Source organism: Erigeron canadensis, chromosome 3 (assembly GCF_010389155.1).
Source record: "Erigeron canadensis isolate Cc75 chromosome 3, C_canadensis_v1, whole genome shotgun sequence".
Lineage (NCBI taxonomy): Eukaryota > Viridiplantae > Streptophyta > Magnoliopsida > Asterales > Asteraceae > Erigeron > Erigeron canadensis.
Window position 1 is genome coordinate 26311754 of NC_057763.1, and position 26053 is coordinate 26337806.

Genomic DNA, 26053 nt, shown 5'->3' on the forward strand with positions numbered 1-26053 from the left:
ATTTTTGTTTTTTTCTCTCTTGTACTTGTGTACCTACACATGTGTAGGATTATTGTTTTCACATGTAAATTAGTAAATGAACATATGTACATAACAATGAAGGTTAATGGCAGAGCCGTCAATCCATGGCTCCGCCATGGTGCAAGGGCGGAGCCTGTCAGTCCATGGCGGAGCCATAGCGGCTAAGGGCGGAGCCCGTTAGGTAGATCACCCATCACCGGTCACCCCCTATGACCTATCACCCTCTATGACCTATCACCCTCAATGACCTATCACGCCCACCAGCTTTGGTTTATGAATATTCTTAAGGGAGAAGCTCGCTTCGAATCATAATTTTTGTTCAACCTACACATGTGTAAGTACCAAAAAGAAAACGAAAATTAAAAAGTCTTAAAAAGTATATCGAATTTGATCTCTAATGAAAGAAAAAAATATATTAAGACTACCCATGTTTTTTGTTTCGTATAACGATTTACGGTTTGTGAGATAAAACATTTTGAATGGTTTGGATGACTTTTATTATTTAATTGAAGAGAGAGAAAGAATGTGTGGTTCAGAATGGTTCTTGAGTTTTTTTTTATGAGTTCTCAAAATAACTCGTTCTATTCGTTTATGATTTAATAGACTTAATAAAAAAAGGCTTAATAAAAAAAATTTAATTAAATAAGTCAAAATTGTGTTTTTTTTTTTTGGCTACATCAACTTAATCTATTTTATCTTTGTGTGCTATCAATTGGTCGATCTGCTTCATTGCACTATAAAATTTGGGTATCGTTCTACCATACATTGGTGTCGCAACATAGCCCACACAACATAACTGTCTCCGGCTTCTCTTTTAAACAAAAAACAAAAACAAAATAAATAAAAAAACACACCCAAAACAAATAATCAACTTATTTACTGGGCCATGGCAATGGCCATGGCAGCTGCTACCGTCGTTGGTCCTTCTCCATTTCTTCTGGGTCACATCCATTTCAACCTTCTTTCTGTAACCCATATCAATCTTTAATCTTTTATATACGATTTCATTTTTATACTGCTAGCTTACACTCTACTATGCAGTTGGATCATATTATATATATATATATATATATAGATATAGGTTATTGTATTATGTATGTCTACATGGTTTTGTTTTATTGGTGACTTTATCTGTAAATTTCGATATTAGGGAGGCTCTTCGTGTAGAAAAGATTTTCATATTCCCAATCACAAATGTAGAATAAAGGCACTCTTTTGGGAATCTAAGAAGGCCGTCGAACCTCCCGAAATGTATTCGTCGTTAGACAACTTCACATTAACTAATATTAATGCCAAGGTATGATGTTTTGTATCATAAGCTTGTGTTTTCTGTATTGCTTTTGATGCTGTTATTATCTTTTTTGGAATTTAGGAAGATTCAGCAGACACCGAGAGAATAGCTAAAGTAGTGTCGGTTTCTGTAGTTTCATCGATTTTGGAAGTTCCATCTAGTGAATGGGATGCGTGCAGTCTCGATGCTACTGGTCCAGAACAGTTTAATCCTTTTCTTTCTCATGGGTTTCTTTCGAGCTTAGAGGAGTCTCGTTCTGCAGTAAAGGTTACAAATTTTGCCTCTAGTGATAAGACGTCAGGATCTTACGTATTATAATGTTTATCTTTTTTTCGTATTACATCTGTTGTGCATTTATCCTCTTCATCGTGTCATCTAACAGTTATCACCACTACTACTGAGACCCGTAAGTGAATAGATATTAGCAGTAAAGGTTACAAATTTTGCCTTTAGTGATTAGGTTAATGTCGGCATCTTACATATTGTACTGTTTATCTTGTTTTCGTATTACATTTATGGTGCTAGTCTTCTCTTTATCATGTCATGTAAGTATGTAACACACTACTACCAAGACCCGTAAGTGAATAGATATTAGCAGTTATTATCTTTCCATTTTCTTACCCCTAAATTTAATGTGAACCCTGTATGTAGTTATTAGTTGACTCAATGGCATTGATGTAAGCTTGTATGTCTCTACATACTTTTTGGTTTGAGTTCCATGGTGATTGTAATTTAGAGGGATAGGGAAGTAACTCTTCAGTACTAAACTACCAAAGTCAATTTTGCAGCAATTTGGTGGTTTCAACAGCTGTTTTTTTTTTTTTAGTTTTGGTGGTTGCCGTTATAATCCGTTTCATTTTCTTAATGACATCCTTCCCACTTATCATTTGTATGCGGACTTCAAAACATTGAAGTTTTGAAATTGATGTTAACAATGTTCAACTATAATTGCACTAGGTAACAATCGCTCATCATGCTTGGTCTTCTGCTTCTGCCTTTACACAATCTATTACTTCCACCACTTCACAATTCATTGCAAGCTGCAGCTGTCACCAGCACAGACACCTTGCTCATCCCAACACGATTCATTTTATACTCCCATTAATATTTGCTCTCCATTCTCCCATCACGTAATGTTCAACAAGACAACAATATTGCATTATTATTGGCTATACCAAGCATTTATCTCCAATTAACTACTGATTTACATCTTTGTGCAACGGTTTCTTTTGTAAATCCTATCCTAAGATAAATATACACAAGTTGCTGGTCTTCCTTGTTCATAGAAAGTCTAAAATAGCAGTTTTCATACCTGGTTGTATATTATTTAGAAAAGTAAAATAGAAAAGGAGTTTAGGATGGCTAACACTATCTAGAATCCCTCTAGTATTCAACTTCTTATCTGATCATAGAGCTAGAATAGACAGGTTTGGTTGTTTACTCTCTGAAACCCATATCCTTGCTTATCTGTTAGTTTCTAATTCTTATTTTCCTCCTCAATTTGATATTATGGTGCCAGTATAGACTGGAAATCTGTTAGCGTCCAGTTATGGCTCGAAACAACAATCTTTTACAACGCGTCAGGTTTATTAACAAAATTGCATTTCTATTTTCATCTAGCTAACAAATCAAAGCCTTTGATTACTTTGGACGGGTGTCAAAATCATATATGACAGGGTTACATGAAGAATTAATAATTCATTTTATCCAAGATTGCTAGCTTGCTAGCTTTGTATAACCACTCAATCTTGATAGTTTTTGGCAAATCTGAAGCGCCAACTCATATCTTCTGTGCTGGTTCAGGAAACAGGATGGCTTCCAAGGCACATTGTTGCACATGACGAAGATAAAACTGTCCTAGGCGTGATCCCACTTTATCTTAAAAGGTTATCGCATGCCTTCTCTTTCATGGTCTATATAGGCATGCATATATGCAGTTAGCTCACTGTTCTTCTTTTTGATTGTAGTCATTCATATGGAGAATATGTTTTTGACCATTCATGGGCTGATGCCTACTACCGTTATGGTTCAAGGTATTATCCAAAGTTGCAATGCTGTGTACCTTTTACTCCAGTACCTGGCCCAAGGATCTTAGTGCGCAATACTTCATACAAAGATCAAGTCTTTGACATTTTAGTATCTGCTATGAAGGATTTAGCCATTAAGGTATTATCTCTAAACTTGGAGCTAGCATTTTAGTATCCTCTAGACTTGGCAATTACAGTACACACCATTAGTTTCTTAAGTAAATGCTGCAAATCAATTTGACTAGTGTTGGGATGTCACCGATACCGGGATATGAGAAGGTTCCTTTTGGATCTTAATAATAGGTGAACTTCCATAAGTAATTGTTAAACCTGTCATTGCATGGTCCCATAATTAGTTTCTTGCACTTTGACAGTTTCAGGTTTCATCATTGCACATAACATTTTCCTCTGAACATGAATGGAATGCACTGAAAGACAAAGGATTTCTGCAGAGGACTGGCATGCAGTATCACTGGAAAAACCGCAACTACAAAAAGTATCTAAAGAGAATATTTTATTATGCTTTAGTTTTATCCATCTTAAAATAATCACCAGTCTCTACTTTTCTATCTCCAAACCCCCAAAAAACAAAGCGATCATGTTTTTAAATGAAGTATCTTTTCTTCCATCGTCAATCTGATCTGAATAAAAAAATTGTTGAATGTTGATATGCGTTAATATGTTTATTCGGTTTTGAACGTGTAACCATTTTAAAAGTTATGCATATTTTGTCGTATGTTAATCACAGCTGTCAGTACTCTTTTATAGTTTTATCATGAATAAATTCCTGATATGTTCCTTCTTTTTTATGCTGCGTTTCTTCACATCAACAGTTTTGATGATTTCTTGATGGACATGAAGCAGAGTAAAAGAAAAAATATTCGACAAGAGCGCAAAAAGGTACGCTTGTTTAGTGTGCTTTATTTATCACTGGGCAACATTATATGGATGTTCTTTAGGCTTACCACTTGGAATTGAGGCTGTTTATAAATTTCATCCTTTTGCAGATATCTGCTCAAAATCTGACAATGAAACGGCTGCGAGGTTATGAAATAAAGGTATAGTGTTATTGATTCTTCCATTTATGTCTGTTTCTCTTTCCATTTATGTATACACACACACACACACATACACACACATTCACATATCTAGATATGTGCCGAACAAATCCACCTAAGACAAGATATACATTCACATATCTAGATATGTGCCGAACTAATCCAGTAAAAGGTTTGTACTTTGTAGTTACACTAAAAAAATGGTCAAGTTTATTTGGAATATTAACAGCTGTTATATGTGGGGATTTTCCAGACTATAATTTATATTTCTCTTCAAAGCACTCAAATGATATCAAATAAAAGTGACTAATAACATGTTGCTATTAATCTTTAGCATCCAGACATAACTTCTTCAAATTAAAAGTAATGCATCTCAATTGCTTTTTAATTGCTTCATCTTTGTCCATTTCAATACCGACAGGCCAAGCACTGGGATACATTTTATACATTTTACAGGAACACTACAGACAACAAGTTCGGTGCAGATAAACTCATCCTTTAAATACTGGTTTGTATTCATATATCCGATTCGTCCCGTAGAGGAGCCCATCTATAAGTATTCCAACCCTCAAAGAGTCGTATTTCACTATTTAGCATTTAGATGATTTGGATTTCTTTTATAAGATAAAGAGCAATTTTGCTCATTATTTTGTATAAAAATATAAATCTGGACCCTCGTTGTTTAGGGACGGATGGAGTATCTATTTATACGTAAGTTGGCGAGTTAACTCATACTGGTGATTATTAATTCCGAAAGCGTCTCTTGCACTTGTATAGGTGGGGTACTGCTTATCTAACAAGAGAGTTTTTTCATATCATGGGGTCAAAGATGGGGGATAACGTAATGTTAATTGCTGCCGAGGAAGCGGATGAACTGGTAGCCGGAGCTCTTAACCTTATTGGTGGAGATACAATATATGGGCGGCTGTGGGGATGTTTACCACGAGTATATTATCCAAGTTTGCATTTTGAAGCATGCTATTACCAGGTTCCGAAGTACCCTTTAAAAGAGATTTTTAAGTTACACAACCATGATTACTTGCATGTATCTAGTATGACTAGAGTTTATTTACAATTTTTAAGTTCCTATATATAGGCAATAGAAGCTGCTATTGAGCTGAATCTTGAGAAAGTAGAGGCAGGAGCTCAAGGCGAACACAAAATTCAGCGGGGCTATCTGCCTGTTACGACTTACAGTTGCCATTATTTACTAGATGAAGGTTTTAGGCAAGTCATTGGCAACTTCTTGTCCCGAGAAACAGACCAGGTAACACTGTAACCCACATAACTCATTTCTCACAATTACCTTTTGTTTGGGCATGAGTGAATGCTTTACAAAGCGAAATGGGTAACACCTAAAGCAATGCGTGAAATTGGATGGGTCCGAATGGGTCTTTTTGATGCGTAATTGTTTTTTGGGGTAAACGGGATGAAACCCTGGGAAAGTTTTATTAGTTACAAATAAAAATACAATAGGCATAACAAAAGGCAATTGCCATACCTATTGAGCCCAAATTGTCTACCTAAGAAATGTTTTGAGAAACAAAAAAATTGAAATTACACGCTTTCTACCCGTAAAACAAAAGACCAACATAACAATAAAAAGCCCCAGGCACATGGAATTACATAAATGCAAACAAACTTAAAATAACAAGCATTGGGCTTCACATGCTTTCTAGGCTCCACAAAAGTCTTTCAATGTAAAAACCTCCAAGTATTATCAAAACTGCCATGAAAGATGCGTGATTTTTGTTGCTACTTGAGATTGATGTTTCACTATTAGATTGTGTAATTAGTTAATCTAACTGATTAGGGGTGTCTTGGCAGCTAATGAGCTCCAATTAGTTTGTGCATAATTTTTGTTTATTTATTTCTTTATTCATTTTTATTATTTTAAACACATTTATTTCAACCTTACTGATACTATTACATTTACCGTGTTTAACAATGGGTTTTGTGGGTTCTGTTATTTAAACAGGTCAAACTTGTGACAGAACTCATCAAGGATTCTGGTCCTTTCAAAGACGGGATACTGTAAGGTATGAAACATAAACGTATTAGGAGATTATTAATGGTGGGATGGACTTGTTGATCCAGAAATAGGACAAATAGCAGAAATTTAAAGGTCAAATAGTTAAATGGACTTCATTCCTGGTACAGCTGCAATAATGTATATAGTTCCTTATGGTGCTGCATTTGTACATAGCCAATGAAGTGTATAGTATTGGAGGTAATGGTGTGAACTTACTTGAGATTTGCACATTATTATCGCTACCTTAAATATTGTAACACGTCATTTTCTGATAATAATTTTTAGTCTAAATTTACTCATTTGTCCTGTTTTATTTCTGATTATTTTTGCTACTTTAACATTGTTAAGAAAACGATGTTAAAACATTCTGAATGATTATGTGTAATGATATTTCCATCAAAACATTCATCAGGGACGTGCACTTGATGTATAGTTCTATGTAATTAGTGCTTTGACCCTTAGGCTATGTTTTTGACCATATAAAGAGCATTTTTACAGTATGCTCAATGTTTGTACACCGAACCGGGGTCCTAGAACGGAGAGGATGAGGGGTTTTAGGTTGTGTATCGGCGATTCCCTTATTGGTAAGCTGGGTATATGTGTGTTGTATGTGTGTTGAAGATTATGTAAATTCTGTGTATTGTGTCCCCTTTTATAGGGTGAATGTATTGTGTCCTCCAAGTAGGATTTTTCCCTATTGGAATAGATTTGTTGCCGCTTTGACGAGATTCGTATCTATCTTCTGCGTAACCAATTTTCTTAGAGATAAGTATAAATCTCGTTATTGATAGAATGCATATCCTTTCCTTAATTATCGGCTCCATAGTAGTCTGCGTGTAGGCTCCGTAATGAGGCTTCGTGGGTAACACCAACAAGCCCCCCAGTTTAATACAAGGAGCTGCGAAGATCGTTGTATTAAACTCGAAAAGCTTACATAACAATTGCTTGCTAGAGTGTCATGTTGTCTATATAACTCCTAACCCTTGTCTCTGACGCCTCAACAACTTCGTATGTTAAGCCTGTCACGAAGGTTGACCAAGCCTTGTTATTTAAGCCATTACAAAGTTTGGTCAGCTGTCGAGATGCGAGCGAGCAAAGGTTTCAGAAATTATATTGTAGTCTTTGTAATATTTTGTGAAGTCAAGGGGGCTGCTTGTGAAAATTTTCCAACCGTTGATCCAAAGTAGCAAGTCTCTTGAAATAGCGGAGTTGAATATGTAAGTTTGTGGTAGGTTTGCAATTAGTGGGCGCGTGTCTCGAGGGTTCAAATCTACCACCGATCAATATTACCCCAAAAATTCATTTCATTTTCTTCCTTTCATAATTCCAAAAATCTGCCTTTTTTTCTTCCTTTCTCTTTCTTGCTACACCGATTCGATAGTAGAAGAACGTCGTCGTCGGTTGTTTGTAATACTCTATTCCTTAAAACCCTAATTTAATCTTTCTTCCAAATGCCAAGGGTATCCATAATACTTTTGCTTTAGTAGAAAATGATATTTTAGATGACTTTGTTGCTAAATTCTTTCCCGGTCTCCATCTGTTATTTCGATTGCCTAATCGGAATCCGTGTTTTTAGAAGAACGTCGTCGCCGGTTGTTTCTATCAAGGTAATACTCTTTTCAAACCCTAATTTAATCTTTCTTCCAAATGCCAAGGGGTATCCATAATACTTAATCTTTAGTAGAAAATGATATTTTAGATGACTTTGTTGCTAAATTCTTTCCCGGTCGCCGTCTGTCATTTCGATTGCCTAATCGGAATCAGACAATGATGGATCCTCCTACCGGCTATGTAGGTATGTGCATTAAGATGTTTACACATGCAGTTTTAGATACCCATTCTCTAAATTCTTTCTTGATGTCTTGAGATACTACGACTGTCACATATCCATGATGCATCCGCTCGGTTTTGCTCGTATTATGGCATTTGAAATTGTGTGTCGAGCCCATGGTAGTATTCCCACTGTGTCACTATTTAGGAGATTGTGTAACGTATGCACTGATGGGGATTGGGTAACAATAGCGAATAGGCCAAAGGTAGATTTTATTCTTAAAGTTGGGTTGATATCCATGATTGGAGGGATGGGTTTGTATATATGCAAAGTAGTTTGATTCTTGACGACTGTCACTCTTTGGTTGATCAGGGAAACCTTGTGATTCGTAAAAAAAGGGTGGTTTGCTGATGGTATTCCTCGTAAGAAATTTGGCAATATACTTGGGGTGTTGCTTAGGGAGGGTATGACTGTGTATTTGTATCCAAAGGGAATTTTAATGAAGGCTAAGGTTGTAGATAGTATTGCTGAGGACGAGGAAGAGTTTGATGGTAGGTGTTTTTATGTTTTTCTTGTATTGAGGTTAAAATTTGTTATTTCTACCTTTCTGGTAGAAATAGAGATGTTATTACTAAAGAGATAGCGCTGATAGACAGGTTAATAAGCGAAAATGGGAATGATGGTAAGAAGACATCTAATTAATGAATTGAATGTGTTGGATCACCACAATAATTGTGACTTAAAGCAAAAGGCTAAGATTAGATGGAGCGTCGAAGGTGACGAAAATTCGAAGTACTTTCATGCTATCACTAACAAGAAAAGACAAGTCAGTTCCATCAAAGGGGTTAAGGAAAATGGCGAATGGATTTGTGAGCCAGCCAAAATCAAACATTGCTTTCTTGACCACTTTGCTAAAAAATTTATGGTTTTGCAGGTATGAAATTTGTGGTAGATGAAACATTATTTAAAACTCTTGATGTTTCTCAGGTTATTGATCTTGAAATTGAATTCTCAATGGAGGAAATTAAAAGTGCTGTTTAGAGTTGTGGTGGGGATAAAGCACCAGGTCCTGATGGACCTTTCACCTTTGTCAAAAAATATTGGGATGTTCTTAAGTCAGATATATATAACATGGTTCTTGAGTTCCATCGTAACACCAATATCCCAATAGGTTGTAACTCTTCCTTGATTACATTGATCCCCAAAGTAAGTAACCCTATAACCGTGTCTGATTTCCGTTCCATCAGCCTCATTGGTATTTAGTACAAAATTATTACAAAACTAATGGCTAATGGGTTGTGCAAAGTGATTAATCGTGTGGTTAGTCCAGAACAGACTGCGTTTATTAAAGGTAGACAAATACTAGATGGTCCCCTGCTTCCGAATGAAATCATTGATTGGTATAAGAAGAAAAGGAAGCATCTCATGTTGCTTAAGATAGACTTCGCTAAAGCATATGACTCGGTGTCGTGGGACTATCTATTCACCATTCTTAGAGTTATGAAATTTGGTAACAGGGGGATTCAATGGATTAAAACATGTCTTTCTTCGGCTAGATCATCTATTCTGGTGAATGGTAGCCCAACTGACAAATTCCCTATTCAAAGGGGACTTCGCCAAGGCGATCCCATAGCTCCGTTTTTGTTTATCATCACGATGGAAGGTGATGTGGCGATCGACAAGTTGGTAAGAGATGGATTTTTTAAATGTGCTAACATCAACAACTCTTTGGTGTCTCATTTTTTTTATGCAGATGATGTCATGTTGGTTGGCGAATGGTTTAAAGAAAATTTGGAGGTTGTAGTGAACGCTTTCAGATTTTTCTTCCTTATTTCTGGCTTAAAAATAAATTTGGAAAAATCGGCTATAACTGGAGTTCGTGTTGGAAAAGATGAAATTGACAAAATGGCACAAAATGTGGGATGCAAAGTTGAATTTCTACCGTTCAAATATCTTGTTGTTACTATTGGAGGAAGCCCTTCCAGGATTAATACTGTCAATCTGTCATCTCCAAATTTCAGAAAAAATTGTCGAAATGGAAGACTAATCTTTTATCAGTTGGAGGTAGATCAACTCTCATCACTTCAGTATTAGGATCTATTAGGATTTACTTTTTATCTATATTTAGAATGCCCAAGAAAGTTAACAAATTGCTAGAAGCTCTTAGATCCTCCTTTTTTTGGGGTAGTACGAAAGAGAAAAAGAAAATTGCTTGGGTCAAATGGACCGCGATTTCTAATTTTGTGCGTTGTCTTTTATAATGAGTTTGGTTAAATGTATTTGATTGAAGTCATAAATGTAGTGCTCTAAAGCTTGGAAATGAGTTTAGAAAGATTGTAAGTTGAGTCAAATGTCAAAAGTTGGTTTTGGATGTCAGGTGCAAATATGTGGCGCATATACTATGTATGTTGCGCATATAGATAAACATGGGTTTATGCGGCGCATTTTCAAACACATCAAAATTTCTGATCTTTTTGACATCGCGATATGCGGCACATATTTAAAGTGTGCGGCGCATATCTGGAAAAAAAAAATATTTTTCCATTTGAGTTGTCGTTTCAGTTTTTGGTTGTATATCGGTGATTCCCTTATTGGTAAAGCATAGTCTTTTGTACGCCGAGTATATGTGTATTGAAGATGATGTAAATTCTGTGTATTGTGTCCCCTAGGTCAATGTATTATGTCCTCTAAGTAGGACTTTTCCCTTATTGGAATAGATTTGTTGCCGCTTTGAGGATATTCGTAGCTATCTTCCGCATAACCAACTGTCGTAGAGATAAGTATAAATCTCGTTATTGATAGAATGCGTATCTTTTCCATAATTATCGGCTCTGAAATAGTCTGTGTGTAGACTCTGTAGTGAGGCTGGGTGAGTAACACCAACACTCAATCTGAGTGGATATGAAAGCATTTTGACATTTATGCTACGAGTTTTGGAATTTAAGCGGGCCTTTGGATATGTATATTCTGAAACTAAATTATGGCCTCTGCAAATACAATAGTTATGATATAAAGACTGAATACAAAGACGAGCACTAAGAAAACACAAAGATCAAATATAATAAAGAGGCAAACTATGTAGAAGATTTGTGACATTAAGTATATGATATTGGACGAAAACTTTTAACATTTTTATTTTTTGGAACATCAGAAAACTTTTAACTCTTCTTCGAAGCTATTAGAGATTAAATGATGTAAGGTCAAAAGTAAAAATGTAGAAGAGTACAAGCACACTGCACACCACCCATATGTTAATATTCTATGTCAGTTTTTAATCTCTATTTTTTTCTTTCTTTTTTCAGTTTCTATATGATTTTGCTGATGATCAAATTCTGATCAAGGATTTGTCTTCTCGCTAAATGTATTGTTCAAGCTCAAAGCTAATATTAGGCACAGAATGGGATCGAGACCATTATCCATGATGGCTGTAGTGCAGATCTCAATGTTTTCGGACTTGAAACCCTACTTGCGGCACATGATAGGAACATGCTTTATTGCAAATTGACACACTTTGACAGGACAATTTAACTCAGTAAACCAAGTCATGTACACAAATAAGCTTCCAGAGTATATAATTCAGCATCAATGAGTTCATACAAATGATACAAACTGAACAAGTATACAAAACAGACTTGATTTCCAGGCTTCAAAACTTTTAGAAAAATATAAGTCCATTCCATGTACCAGGAAATTAACGCTAAAGAAAAGAAAAAACATCACCCAGCATGGACTGAAGTACATATAAGTTGAACCATATCAATATCTATCTACAATAAATGTGTTCTAGAAAACATGACATAATGCCACTTGAACACGTACACAAGAGCTCAGTATATGTAAATCGGGGATGAAGACATACACCCATCCCAACAAGAATGCATGAATCGATCAAACTTGCTGCTTAACTATGGCCTAAAACCTATAACCAGAACCAGAGCCAGGTGGTGCTGGAGGCAACCGGTTAGGTGTGCGGCGGCCGGTGGAGTTTGATCTAGTGCCTGCGCCATCATCGCCGTTTTCGATGGGGTCACCAGACCTGCGGCTATGGCCGTTAGATCCGAATCTAGAGTCAAGGGATGACGGGCCATTTGCAGCAGAATCAAAAGCAGATCTCCAGTCACCTCCAGAGGCTCCACTACTTCTTGGACTTTCTGTTGACGTCATCGAGATAAGATTGTTCGATTAAGAGAAACTTTGGTGCTGATGTATACTTTTAATGTTTTATTATAGTTTAAAAGTAGCAACTTCAACCCATTTATTAATGCTTTTATAAATGAACCGAGTCTAACTTTTTTTTCTCTAACGATTCAAACTGTTCGAAAGATGAGGGTCAAAAGGGGTTGTTCAAATACTTAGTGTTTCTTGAATCAGTTCATTTAAATGGCCACTTGTAATTACACTAATTATTCATGAAAAATAAACTACATTTCCACGAACAAAAAGAGGTCTCGAGGAAAACCCAACCAGAACTGACCAGTAGTGAAACTACTGTTCGCCATAATCCTGCCCAGTTAAAATTGCTACCTCTGGCTTTCATGTAAAATGAAGATCAAAGTTTCACAGAACTATTACCTGCCGGACTATCGTTTGCGGTGCCCGTGGCTGCAGCTGCTCTATTATCATGTATACTGAGTTGCCTGGTGAGTTTTGAGAGGAGGGAGGATTGCTTTTGTACTTTTTCTCTTTTACGTTTAACATTACCATCCTCTTGAAGCAGTTCCTCAATCCTTGCAGTACTTTGGGAGCTTTTGAACAAGGATATGAAAGTAAGCAACAAAGAACACGAATGTATTATACAAATAGATCCAGACCATGTTTATTAGGGGTGACCGTATAAGCAAGTCAAGGTGGGTTGGGAGCAGATGAGAACAGATAAATTGTGAATTTCAACTCATTTCACCCACATCTACTACAGAGAAATTCGATGTAACCATTCACATGTAACTTCAGTACTCATTTACATGACTACGTTTTTTACGGAGTCTTTCAATTAAATGGTAATTCTTATTATCCAATTTGTTAACATTTGATAATGATAAAACACAGTATAGAATCTGAATTTAGGTCATAGAATCCATCAAGGAAAAAAACAGTGTATTTAATTGGATCAATTTACTTGGCAAGAAGGATAAGTTATTGCAGCTAACCTTACAGAGCTGTAGAGTTTATTCAGCATATCTTCTTTAGCCTTTTCTACTTGGCATAAAACCACTGCCTACATAACAAGAGCGAATACAGAAAAGCTAGAATAACAATTGTACGTATGGAGGAACATAAGCGTAGACTAGAACGTGAAAATATATAACACCTTTGGAACATTGGCAGCAAGACTATTCAGAACTGCTTCTACATAACCACGTACTTCCTGAGCCATCCAACGAAGTTCTTCCTCTGGATCTACAGGCTTTCTTGCCATCGTATCCTAAAAGTAGTAAGCAGTTCGTCAAGACTAACTCACGCACACACACAGCTGAACACAACTACAAAATTACTCATGACTTACATTAGTTTTATCTGTGAGGAGGTGGGAAAATGGCAGGATGACAATAGATGGAGAAGGGGTGGCAAGATAGGTGGGTCTCGTAGCAAGTCAAAATGGGCTTGGGTCATAATAGCCAACTTTTTGAGTAGTACAAAACGGGTTCATTCAGGTGGTTCACCCGTAACACAATTTATTGAAGCTTTCTAGATTTCTTAAATCATGTTGTTAGCATGTAAACATGATCACAACAATTATATTTATACACTAGTTATCTAAATTTCGGGTACATACATTTAAGGGAATTTAAAGTTTACACTTCAAATAATACCCTTTGGGTGACTTTAAGCCTTTTTCTTTTAGCTAATGTTCTTTTTTTAGTTCTACCAGTTTGATCCTTCAGATACGATACATAACCCAAATATATCCATTTATATGTAAAAGGTTTGAGATTGCCACCTCTACTAAAAACAAAACAAAAATCAACTATAATATGAAGAGTTGGAAGAGATAAATGGGAGCCAAAGAGCAAATGCCATATATAGCTTTTAACTAATATATTGCAAGCATCCTGATGCATGTTTACTATAAGTGACAATACGAAATAGCTCACCAGAGAACCATCTGAATGAGTGTGGCGAATAGGAGGACCATCTGCCTTCAATTTCACTTCTCCCCCTTTAACACCCATTACAGCCCTTATTTTGTTTAGCCATTCCGCCTTATCTACAGGACTCTCGGCCTTTAAGAGAACAGCGCTATGAGCTGTAGAAGCACTTAAATGTTTAGGTCTGCAGTGGCATGCATCTTAGAGGAAATATGTCTATATAGTAGACCTGAACAGAACAATATTTTCAAACAAAGTACTACCTTTTAAAACAGTCTTGTACGCAACTTTACTCGTAATTTTAAAGACCAGACTAGCTGGTTTTTCTTCCACCTTTGCCTTCTTATCTTTCGAACTTTTGGACGGGGGTTCTTCCTCTTCAACTTCTTCTATGGCACATTCCTAATGATACATTCAGTGATTTAAAAGTTAAGTAAAACAGTTGAGAATACTCTCCCACAGAAATATATATATATATACACATATATTTAAGACGTAAATTACAATAAAAAAGGTACAGATAATAAGTGATGTTGAATTTTTGAATATAACAATAAAACGCTGCAAAACTTAGGTGTTGACAATTTTGCACTTTGGACACTTCTCTTTTGCAAGTTTCAGTCTCTCTTATTTTCAACTCTAGTCACGATTGCACCATTCTTCCTGGTGGACTCTTAGAACATTATGTACTAAATAATAACACAATCTATAGGGAAATATTGGGTAGTATTAATCCTTGATGGCAATTATTTAGCTCATCATCTAATAAATAATAGCATGTCTCATTCTGCATGTCACACTGCATATCCGCCAAAGCAGAAGTTGGCTACAAAAACGCACCATATGGCGTTTTTCAAAGCAGAAAGGGATAACAAAATGAATATAAACGATTGCAAAACCATTAGCTAGTACTTTATCATCAAATGACATTATTTCCGATATACAAACAATTATAACCACTAGATTTACATAGAGACTGTAAAAAAGAGATGTCAATTTGCTTGTCCAGAACAGACATTGCAGGCTGAATAAAAATAGGATTACAAACAAATCTGAACAGTTTCTAAAAAAAAAACAATACTGTACAATATAAGCAAAAATAGAATAAAATGAGAAGCATGTGTTCTCATATGAAGATCTCAAGATTAAACTAAATTTTGGGCAAGTTGAGCTAGGGAATCGATATAATAAATAAATGATAGGCATCAATTTGCAGAGATACTTCAAGATTAGCATTACTGAGTGAGAGAGAGAGAGAGAGAGAGAGACCGTACCTCCAAAGTAATGACGCCACGGAAATTCCTCTCTTCCTGTTTTTTAGTGTATCCAAGCTGCAGGAAAACAATTTATATGTTAGATTTCACAAACTAGAAAGTTATAAAATAGCAATGTGACAAACAACCATCAAATTTAAAGGATCGAACACATAGAAGATGAACCAATCATCAATAGATGGATTGGTATATGGTGGAGCCTAAGACTGTGAGTTCTTGGGTTCAAGTCCTGGTGTGAGCAAAATGCTCCTAGGAATAGAGACAGGGGTTTTCCCAGTATGGGTTTCCTCTGGAATTGGAGTTGGGTATATGAAGAGGCATGCCGCTGAGCCCAAATTTGCCATTCAAAAAAAAAAACACACATAGAAGATGTCCAAAAAAATAATGGCAACAAAAACATAATTCAGGATACAAATTGATCTGCTTTACCTAAGTATTACAACAAATTTAATACAAATCAGATTTGACGAGTGAATTTTACAACCCTGATTTACCAAACGTAATTCACCGACAGATATGGAACTATAACGATTAGATAATCTATTAGCATTAACAACACAATCCATGTATTGTATACCAAAATGGCAACCTAAAACAGGAACTACTAATTTGTTAAATATACAAAGAATATATAAAATAGAAACAGCTATTAAATATATCAAAGTTCTTGCCATGTACCTTCCCAGTTTTCTCATTTAAAACAAACCATCTTCGACTCCATCCATTAGTTTTTGCACTTTTCTTCAGCAAGAATCCTGCATGAAGAGAACAGATATTATAGATACAATACATATTCCTCAATAAAAAAAAAAACAATATCAATATGCAGCACAACTTAAATATGGACCCTAAGGTACCATCCATTGGAAACTTAAATAAAGCATGCACTGTCATGTAGAAAACAAGATATATCGCTTATATCATGAATCAGTAAACACACACACATATATATAGATATATAAATTCTGAAAACCAATTCCGATGATAAACAAACTTGTAATTACCTACACGACAGAAAAATAAATGAAACAAGTGCATGCCACTCACATGCCACATCACAAATCACATATGGATAACTAAAACTATATTATCATCATTCTAGCCACTATAGTCTTTGCAAAACACAATATATAAATATACATCAAGCAATGACGATTGCTCCAGATATGAAATGATTATATAAACATATAAAATGGTAAAACAAGTAAAACTGAGGAACATGTCAGAAAGTAAACCTGCTGTTATCTCCCCTTCAGGTCCTGCAGTCTTTAAAGTAGGTCCCTCTTGCACATCTTTATCTTGCTTGGTATCCTTCAGTGATTTTGAGTTCCCACCAGTTTGGGGACTTGCTGCCTAAATTAAGAACAAATTTAAAAAAAATAGCATATGGGAAAAAAATCACTAACGAAATCAGAAAAGGGAGAAGCATGAACTGATACATGCAAAATGCAATAAAATCAAGTATGATTTACCCTATTTAACAAGGATTGCTCTGCATCAATAGCCTTTTTGGAAGATTTATTTTTAATTTCTTCCTCTCTTCTCTGCCGGTCCATCCTGATACAAAAGAAAAGGATAAGTGCGCAAATAAAGAAAACTAAAGTGTTCCGTTTGCGCAGATCCATAATGGTGATCAGACAGGAAAACAAGGTTAACCCATATTATTTCATGCAAATTTCACACCATCATAAGAAAACAGTTTGGAGGAAAACAATAAATACATGCAAAAAGACTAAATCTGACCATATGAAATGTTACCTTCTCTGCACTAAACGTATAAAATGTTGTGGTGGAACAAACACACGTTCCATATCCACGAGTGCAGTCACCATGGTCTTCGCATCACTTTTAAACGACTCCAGAGCAGTAGTTGCAATCGATACCACCTAATTCAAACAAAAACACGTAGGTTAAAAAAATAGCTAAAACCAAAAAGAGCGAAATAGTGTCATAAATACTAAATGGGAAGGCTGTTCTGTGTCGCAAATACTGGATATGAGTACCTCTCTTTTGAATGGAGGATATCTGCCGAGTCCTGGTGTGGCGTTAGCTGATGCTGAAACTATGTCAGCAAGTACGCGATGGACCTGTAGTCATCAAAACATAACTTAACTTTCTAGTTCTTGTAAATTTTAGAGATACTAAGGTACTAACAAACAACGTACTCCAATACTGACAATATGTCAGAATGCAATATGACATACCCATATGTATAAATCAAAATACAAACAACTCGGTTTTAGCAGTGACTAGCCTGAACAATATTGAATCGAAGGAACCCTAGGTGCTTAAATGGCACCAACATGGAACAATATGCATAGACAGGACAAGCCAGGACACGTGGAATTTTCCCATGAAAACACAAATTATTAGAGATGATGAATCAGCAAGCAAATAAACTATAGGACTCGCTCAAAAACTGATCTCTAAAATCAAGTCATAGCTTACAGCTTGACTGACAGCACCAACTTCCTATCGTTGACTCCTCCCTCCATCCCAAAATAAGTCTCCATTTGAAAAAAGCAGTCTTAGAAGATAACCAATTATTGCATGGTATGGTTACAATGATAACAAGATTACAATATTGCCCCACAAAAAATATATTATTGAAAAGTTGTACCAACGGTAAAATGTTAAAGTTAACTTTCCATTTTTGGAAGTGGACACTTATCTTGGGACAACCAAAAATGGAAAGGTGGACACTTACTTTGGGACGGAGAGAGCATATGGATTACGGAATCATGCCAATAACGGAAAACAAATTTTAAAAAGAGTAGAGCAAGTGAGCAACTAGATCTCATTTGTTAAGAAACATTAAAAATCCAAAGGCTGACAAATTATGTGCATTATTACCTCATCAACACAGAGACGTGATGGCTCCTTTGCCAGTTCCAACACACCTTTTATCAAAGACCGCAATCCTTTCTCTGGAGATATGAGATAAGGCTGATAACCATCTGCTTCAAGAACAATCTGATGCCAGTTCCACAGTCATCATAGAGATATATGAGTGAACCAAACTTCACAAAAACATACTAAAGAGAGAAAACTTACCCTTTTGACATTTTGCAGGTCAAAATGTCTGTCAAGAGGAAGCGTTTTGATCCTATTAGGGAAGTTGCCCTCAAAACTTGCAACAACTTTCCAGCCACTACCCTGAAAAGGATGAATGCAGGTTATAACTTCATGGAAAGCTACTTTTTCAATTTGTAACATAACATCCAAGTTCTGTAGCCTGTGGGCAGTGGGCACCCATTATCCTCCAGTATATAAATGGCATACCACTGCACAGAACCAAGGCTTACAGTAGCACAGCTCTACCAGAACTTGGTATAATTGGTGCTCTAATGGGTCATTCAGGATGCATGAAGAAGTAATTTTGTTTCATGTTTAAAATAAGTTGGATTATCTATCATGAACCCTTTTAAAATCCAAGCTATTATCAAAGACCAGGTATAATATATATCAATAGGTCGCAAAATCTTCTTTCAAAGTTCTAATTAGTGTAGTCTCACACTAAGTAATTAGGTAGCTTTGTAGTTCTTGTTCACCACATTATTTGGCCTTATATCCTACAAAAACTAGAACCAAGCTTGCAAAACAGTAGGATGTAGTCATTTCCTAGCTTGAATATGTGAATTTGATATTTAGATATCACTGGTAGCAAACGCAGGGACATCACTATTATTGATGGTATGTATACTCGTAAGTCATGATGTATAACAGTTGAGCACTTGAGCAGGTAATGTATCTTGCTATACTAAGCAATTAACCCTATGCATAAGTCTAATAGTGCATTGGGTTTTCTCACCTCTCCAGTCATAATATGTTGAAGAAATTTGTCCTCAAACTCACGGCAAAGCTCCAAAGCCAGGGCTCTTGTGCCTTCAGAGCTGGTGACCATCGATTCCCCAAGCCTTACCAACTCGTCTTGCACAATTTGTGACTTACCCTGAAGCCTGCGTAAAAAAACCCATCAAAACTGCCTTAAGCTAATTTTCATATAGAACGATACATAAAGATAATAAGCAGCTTTTGTTAGAGTGATAAATCCATGCAATTTATCATGAAAGGCTAAAAAACAACCATAAATATGAGGGTGTCATACATAAACACAATAATCTTTATTATTTCAAATATTAATCTGCTCAAAATGTCCAAAGGATATATGAAAAGAATCCATTCAAACTAACTTAGAAACAAAAAGACAAAAAGTAGTTGATTTAATCAAACAAAGATAGCTGGCTAGCTGGATGTCATACATAAACACAATAACCTTTATTATTTCAAATATTAATCTGCTCAAAATGTCCAAAGGATATATGAAAAGAATCCATTCAAACTAACTTAGAAACAAAAAGTAGCTGATTTAATCAAACAAAGATAGCTGGCTAGCTGAATACACTTTTTGATAGAAAACTAGATTATATAATTAGATATCATACTTGATAGATTCATAAAGTATGTTAACAGTATATAACAAAAGAATAAACTCAATAGGGTGAAACAAAAATGTTATATAGCCAAGAACCCATGTTAAAAACAAGAAGAATCCCAATAAGAAAATACAACAGAATGTGAAAGATGGAAAACTGAAGCAGCAAAATTTCCTTTCGACGATAATATACTTGGTTAAACTCTATTTCATCAGGTCAACCGTTCACGTAAATACGGTGGTTCAACATACAGGTTCCTTAAAGGGATTTCAAATCAACTAATAAAAGTAGAGTCTGTTTTCGACAAACGTGTAAAACAACAATTAGTCTTCGTTAAAAAGATACACCATCTGAACACACACACACACACACATATATATATGTATATATATATATATATATATCAATTTCACGAGTGAGATCCAGTGGCAACTACTCACATATGTCATATTTAAGATAGACAGAGAACAATATAGTTAAACAACCAATATTCAATCATACCCAGATAAAAGACTTGGAACCCTAACTTTCATCCTGCTACGAATTTGATGAGCAAGAGTCTCCACCAGGGCTAATCTACCAAGCTTGCTCTGAGGGGCTCCCGTCAATATGGATTTTAAGCTTTCACTTTCAGCTCGCCAAGCAGTTTCCAATGAGTTATTGGACCCAACATTTCCGGATTGTGCCGAGGCAATGGAAACTGACTGCCCGATTAAGGCAACCCACGGTATATCGGCTGCACTCCGTGGTCCTTGACCCAGCAGAAGTGCCTGAACAGCAGCAAGAACTTTGGGATCTGAAGAAGCTTGGTCTATTTTACTGATTACACCTATAGTTCTTGTTGCTGAAGCGGCAGAAAACAAATATTACAAGTTAAATATTGGAGGTAGCTGAAAACAAAACTAAAAGTAATGCCGAACCAGTATATAAGGTTTTGTTTGGTAGGCTGTAAAGAAATTATGAAGGAACGAAAGTAATGAGGTAGTGGAATAAGCAGGGTATCTGAATAGATCGTTATTCCAATATCAATACTTCATACTAGAGCCACTTATTAAAACTTAATAACCTGTTTAATTAAAAGATTTGAAGAAAATTGGATAGATTGTAATACTGATAACTACATAAACATAACTGATTTACATTATCATATTTCTTGTTAATCATCAATGATATAAAACGAAACCCTGTCCATGGAGTGAAAATTAGCGAAATAGAAGGAGCCACATTCATTAAAAATGGGTCCATTCCATTTCATCGGGTTACAAAAACAGCTTTTACCATTCAAATGAAATGGCATTCCATTCTTTCTGAGATTTCAGCATACCAAACGCTACCTATGAATGAAACTAGCACGGTAAGATACATGACTATAGCAAACCTACATTCTCCATCATATTCCTTTGCAATTCTGAGAGCTTTTGCAGAGGCAACTTCTGGTGCCTGGGCAGCGGGTATTACAACCAGCAGAATAGCATCATTGTGTTGAGCATACTCACTCTGGAACAACATAATCAGGTTACCACGTCTCTCCAAAAAAACAAACAGAAACTTTGTAGGGAATAAATAAATGACATAGTCAGAATAACTAAATTCACTGCCACTCACCAAAGAGTCATCAAGATTTCCCTTTTCAACTCCAGGCAAATCAACCAATTTCAAAGGAGGAGCTGTAGACCATGTAATATGTTTAAGGAACCAAGTCTTTAAATGTTAGGTTACTCTAGAAAATGAATATATCTAATACTTACCTGTACTTGTTTTAAGCTTCAGATATATTTCATCCCTACTCTTGCTTGAAATCTTACTAAGCCTATCCTGTAATGAATGGCGGAGAGCACCTGTGACCAGACACCAAAAAACATTTAAATTCAATAACATCAAAATGAAACTCACTTTCAAGATATAACAAACTTGATATGTGTTTGTGTAAATGTTAAATAGCCTTAAGTATGACATGAGGGACTCACTTGCGGACACAGGTTGAGATTTACTGTCAATCTGCAGGACAATCGATTTGCTGCTTAGGTTTTCATCCCTCTTTAAATCGATGCATATAGGCGCACGAGTTGCACCACCTTCACCAGTTGGCTATGATTCAGTAAATGCCAAAAAGAAGGTTAGGATTATCAGAAAAATGCTCACACTTCCACAAATCCAAATTGTTTAAATTGAGAATACTCAATTGAGCACATCTATAGTTTAGTGTACGCTACCTACTGATGATCCATATCTTGCTAATTTATTTGTGTTGTTCTCATACTAGTTCTTTAAATATATAAACTGAATACTGAGATCTAGATTGAAGAATAAAAGTCATACCAAAGCAGGATGTCCAATCAAGCTGTTCAAAACTGCTGATTTACCTGCACTCTAAACAAATGGTTGCCCAGGATTAGAAAATAGCTATCATGCACTATTTCAATATTATAGAACTCAATGTTGAAATAATCAAAACAAAAGGCAGAAAACAAAACAATTAAACTCATTTTCCGTGAAATGAAAAACAGAACAAAGATAAGATACTATTGGGATTAAGAGCAATAAGGCAGAAAGTGGAGGTTAAAATATCTTCAAGACCCTAATGGGGGTGAAGGAAGATAGTCAATGGGATATAATCTTGCCATCAACTTTATGTAAGCACTTGAGTAGCACTCCAAACCAGAACTAGGCTTTCAGGTAAAGGGTAATCATAATGTGAAACATACTGTAATAAAGATTCATTGGTGCATCTATTTGACAAGATACTTAATTTACAAACAGATTTCCTATAACTTGTAGTCGTCACTGGTAGTTAACAGGTCATGAACAGAATACATATGATGCAACAATCTTGTCATGACGAAAGAATATAAATGCAGAAAAACAATATCACAATTCACAAAAAAATGACAATCCAAAATTTTTTCAAGACATTGACTATGCCAAGTAAATGTAACAGCTTTCACCTAGAAACCACTCAAACAAAGTAAAACACTCATTTGTCAACAGATCTACACCTTTCGCTAAAAAAAGCAAGAAATCAACCTAACGAACAAATTTGTCCACAACGTTGAGTTGTACCTTTACTCCTTCGATTCTCCTAAAACTATAACCAGACACCCTCTTCCTCCATCTTACATACAAACACCAAATGCTACATAAACAGCACCCTCTCTCTCTCTCTCTCTCTCTCTCTCTCTCTCCTTTCAGCTATCCGCACTGCATTGCGCAGGTAGTCAGGTACAAGACTAGTTTTAATAAAAAGATCTAGTCTTTCAATCCACATGTTTTCTTAAATCAAACAAGCATTGAAGATGGAGTCCCCAACCTTCGATTAAACCTTTCAGTGCATATAAACCACTTCGTTATTCCAGATCCACGAGTTATATATATGTGTGTGTGTGTGTGTTGAGTTTTTGCCAATCCCAACCGAGTCGCCAGACCAGCACGCTCTCATTACAGGATAGGTAAATCAACCTCACCAATCATTACCAAATGTGTTTAGCTCCAAAAAGAATTGAACTCAGGATATCCCTAACTCACCCTGTCCCCTTATGATTAAAACAAACATAACTTAAAAACAGAAAAACTACCTGAAACTATCCGCCACTACGTTCCGCGCTACGTCACATCGTATACTAATACTAATGATAATAGAAAGATCTGGTCTATCTTAACATACAAAAATAACATAACCTTGATCATTGTACTTTAAAAACTATCTAAAATTCCTAGGCACCAAATCCATATTCTAAAACAATATATATAATCTCAATTATATAAATATATACATATAAATACATGTATCTAATAATTTTGTAATCAGATTCAATAAAACCAACACTAAAACCCTAAACAAAAACAAAAAACCTCAACTTACATTACACTAATTTCCATCAAATCACTAATTACATCAACAGATCCACAAATCAAATCAAATCAACTAATCAGATCATAAAGTAAAAAAAAAAAACTGAAATTGAAAATAAATAAATAAAAAAAAGGAGAAAAACTTACTGTATTTCCAAGAGCAACAACATTAAGAAATGTAGAAGGACGTTTATTAGACGACGTCGTTTCATCAACATCTTCATCATTAAGCAGCGCCGCAGCTTGCCGCATCGAATCAGCTAGCTGTGCTAATTCTTCAATCGCGTCCATTTTCTGATCCAAATATTAGATTCAAAAGTAGATCGACTTTGTAAGTCTGTATCTGTGTATGTGTGTTTTTTTTTACAGTTTTTTTTTAATTTGTAGATTTGAAATTGAATGTTTGTTTGAAATTTTCTTAAAATTTAAAAAAGTGAATTTTTTGTTGTGTGTAGGGAGAGAGAGAGAGAGAGAAAATGAGGATGATGACAGGGAGAGAGAGAGAGATGCGATCTTTCCTTCACCACTATATAGACATGCAACAAATAAAAAAGGTTTGTGGATTATTTCTTTTTTTTACTACTGTATGGAATTTTTAGGGTTTTTTTACTGTAACATAAACCTCTACGATGTGTTACCCCCGAGATTATAGGAGATGTGGATAAAAAGATAGGGAATTTGTTCGGTTTACGCGAGATATCTACTAAGTTGTAAAAAAAAATATATCTTTGCATACTTTATAAAAACAAAATATAAATTTACAAGTATATATATCACACGATCACATATATAATCAACAGTAAAAATATAATTAAAAAATATAATAAAAGGTAAAAAATAGAACCTATATTATATTAACTTACAGAATTGTGTGCCTCACATTTCATCTCTAAAACAATACAATAATCAATTCACATCACACAAACAATCAAAATCAAAAACATTGAACATGTTACAAATAATTTCTAGCTTTACATTTTTTAAAAAGTACACCATTTACTTATAAACTTAATAAACTACAATTAGTTTATTGGTATCTACATAAACATTCTTATAATAATATTATGATAATGAATGAAAAAAAAAAAACTTATTTCTATTTACATGTCATATATTTCATAATTAATAAATAAATAGAATCATTACGACCTTATCAATACATCGTATAAGTATTTGAACCAAAAATCCGTAAAAATGACATTGGATGTCAGGTTTTCAGTGTTCTATATATATTCTTATTGTTATTGTTAGTATTATATTTATTTATATAAGAAAAACTATACCATATAAAATATAATAATAATTCCATTGATTGATACAAATTAATACTAGATAATTTATCGAGTTTTTTTCCAAATTAGTGTAATGGAAAATTTTATTTACCAAACTAGTATGCTTTCAAAAATATTTACCAAATTAGTATAGTTTTAAAAATATTTAATATTATAGGTTAAAGTTATTTTATTATTATATTTATTAAATGTAAAAATTTCTCCACACTTTTATTTCTAAATATTTTTACACAAATAAAAGCGTGATTTTTTTTTTAGTTTGTTCACACTAACTAAAAGTGTGGACAAATGCAACATTGTTTGTAATGTTGATTAAAAGATAATCAAGTTTACTTTCATGTAAATCCTATTTATTAATTTTATGCACATTTCTTTTATTTTATAGGAATTATATATAATTCTGCTTGACTATATTAAAAGACATATAACTTATATTACGAAGAGAGGGTCGTTTAAAAAAAAACATTTGTTAATGTACGGTTTAACTTTTAGATGGTTCTCTTTTGAGCCATAAAAATACACCTATGTATACGTTTGGCTCAAAAGAGAACCATCCAAAAGTTAAGAGCCATGCCAGAATGATAAACAAATTACAAACTAATTGTTACAAACATAGGTAGCATGTGAGGTGGTTCAATCAAACAAGAGATAGAAAGAACAGGGAGAACACGTAGAGGTGGTTTAATTGGTGAAAGTTAAGTTTGTAAAAATTTGTTTGTGAAAGGTTTGTAAACCTAGAATTACTCATTTTTTATTACAAATGTTGTTCGTTTCACAAACGAACATTTCAACCAAATAATGTTAACACTAATAAGAATATACGTATGCATAGGTGAATCATGAATGACTTACATTAAGAAATGTTAATCGCTAATAAGAATATACGTATGCATAGATGTATTTGTTGTTACAAATG

At 34.9% G+C, this 26053-nt stretch overlaps 2 protein-coding genes across 2 annotated transcripts; one reads left to right on the forward strand and one right to left on the reverse strand.

Moving 5' to 3' along the window:
* The first annotated feature begins 816 nt into the window (after nt 1-816).
* On the forward strand, nt 817-6728 carry LOC122594181. The gene is made up of 12 exons (XM_043766651.1): nt 817-988; nt 1172-1318; nt 1394-1579; nt 3116-3198; nt 3280-3478; nt 3714-3835; nt 4173-4239; nt 4347-4397; nt 4819-4871; nt 5175-5385; nt 5494-5664; nt 6376-6728. The coding sequence occupies exons 1-12, from the start codon at nt 908-910 to the stop codon at nt 6433-6435; spliced, it is 1431 nt and encodes a 476-aa protein (XP_043622586.1). The 5' UTR covers nt 817-907; the 3' UTR covers nt 6436-6728.
* Nucleotides 6729-11891: 5163 nt separating this feature from the next.
* On the reverse strand, nt 11892-24247 carry LOC122591004 (dynamin-2A-like). Its single transcript, XM_043763182.1, has 22 exons — nt 23993-24247; nt 22316-22366; nt 21964-22084; nt 21745-21834; nt 21602-21663; nt 21379-21493; nt 20498-20840; nt 19372-19519; nt 18615-18716; nt 18414-18533; nt 17564-17647; nt 17319-17446; nt 17033-17117; nt 16796-16913; nt 16239-16315; nt 15561-15617; nt 14550-14688; nt 14293-14444; nt 13509-13622; nt 13348-13415; nt 12773-12945; nt 11892-12351 (listed from the first exon to the last, which is right to left on the reverse strand). The coding sequence occupies exons 1-22, from the start codon at nt 24134-24136 to the stop codon at nt 12113-12115; spliced, it is 2730 nt and encodes a 909-aa protein (XP_043619117.1). The 5' UTR covers nt 24137-24247; the 3' UTR covers nt 11892-12112.
* Nucleotides 24248-26053: the final 1806 nt, after the last annotated feature.

Excerpts from the sequence above, each read along its gene's own strand:
- LOC122594181 (XM_043766651.1), top strand. The coding sequence starts at position 908 with ATGGCAATGGCCATGGCAGCTGCTACCGTCGTTGGTCCTTCTCCATTT. Across the intron at positions 3,199-3,279 it reads ATCCCACTTTATCTTAAAAG|TCATTCATATGGAGAATATG; the intron begins GTTATCGCATGC and ends TTTTGATTGTAG. Across the intron at positions 4,872-5,174 it reads AGGAACACTACAGACAACAA|GTGGGGTACTGCTTATCTAA; the intron begins GTTCGGTGCAGA and ends GCACTTGTATAG.
- LOC122591004 (XM_043763182.1), bottom strand. The coding sequence starts at position 24,136 with ATGGACGCGATTGAAGAATTAGCACAGCTAGCTGATTCGATGCGGCAA. Across the intron at positions 17,447-17,563 it reads ATCCTCCATTCAAAAGAGAG|GTGGTATCGATTGCAACTAC; the intron begins GTACTCATATCC and ends TGTTTGAATTAG. Across the intron at positions 16,316-16,795 it reads TGAAGGGGAGATAACAGCAG|GATTCTTGCTGAAGAAAAGT; the intron begins GTTTACTTTCTG and ends CTCTTCATGCAG.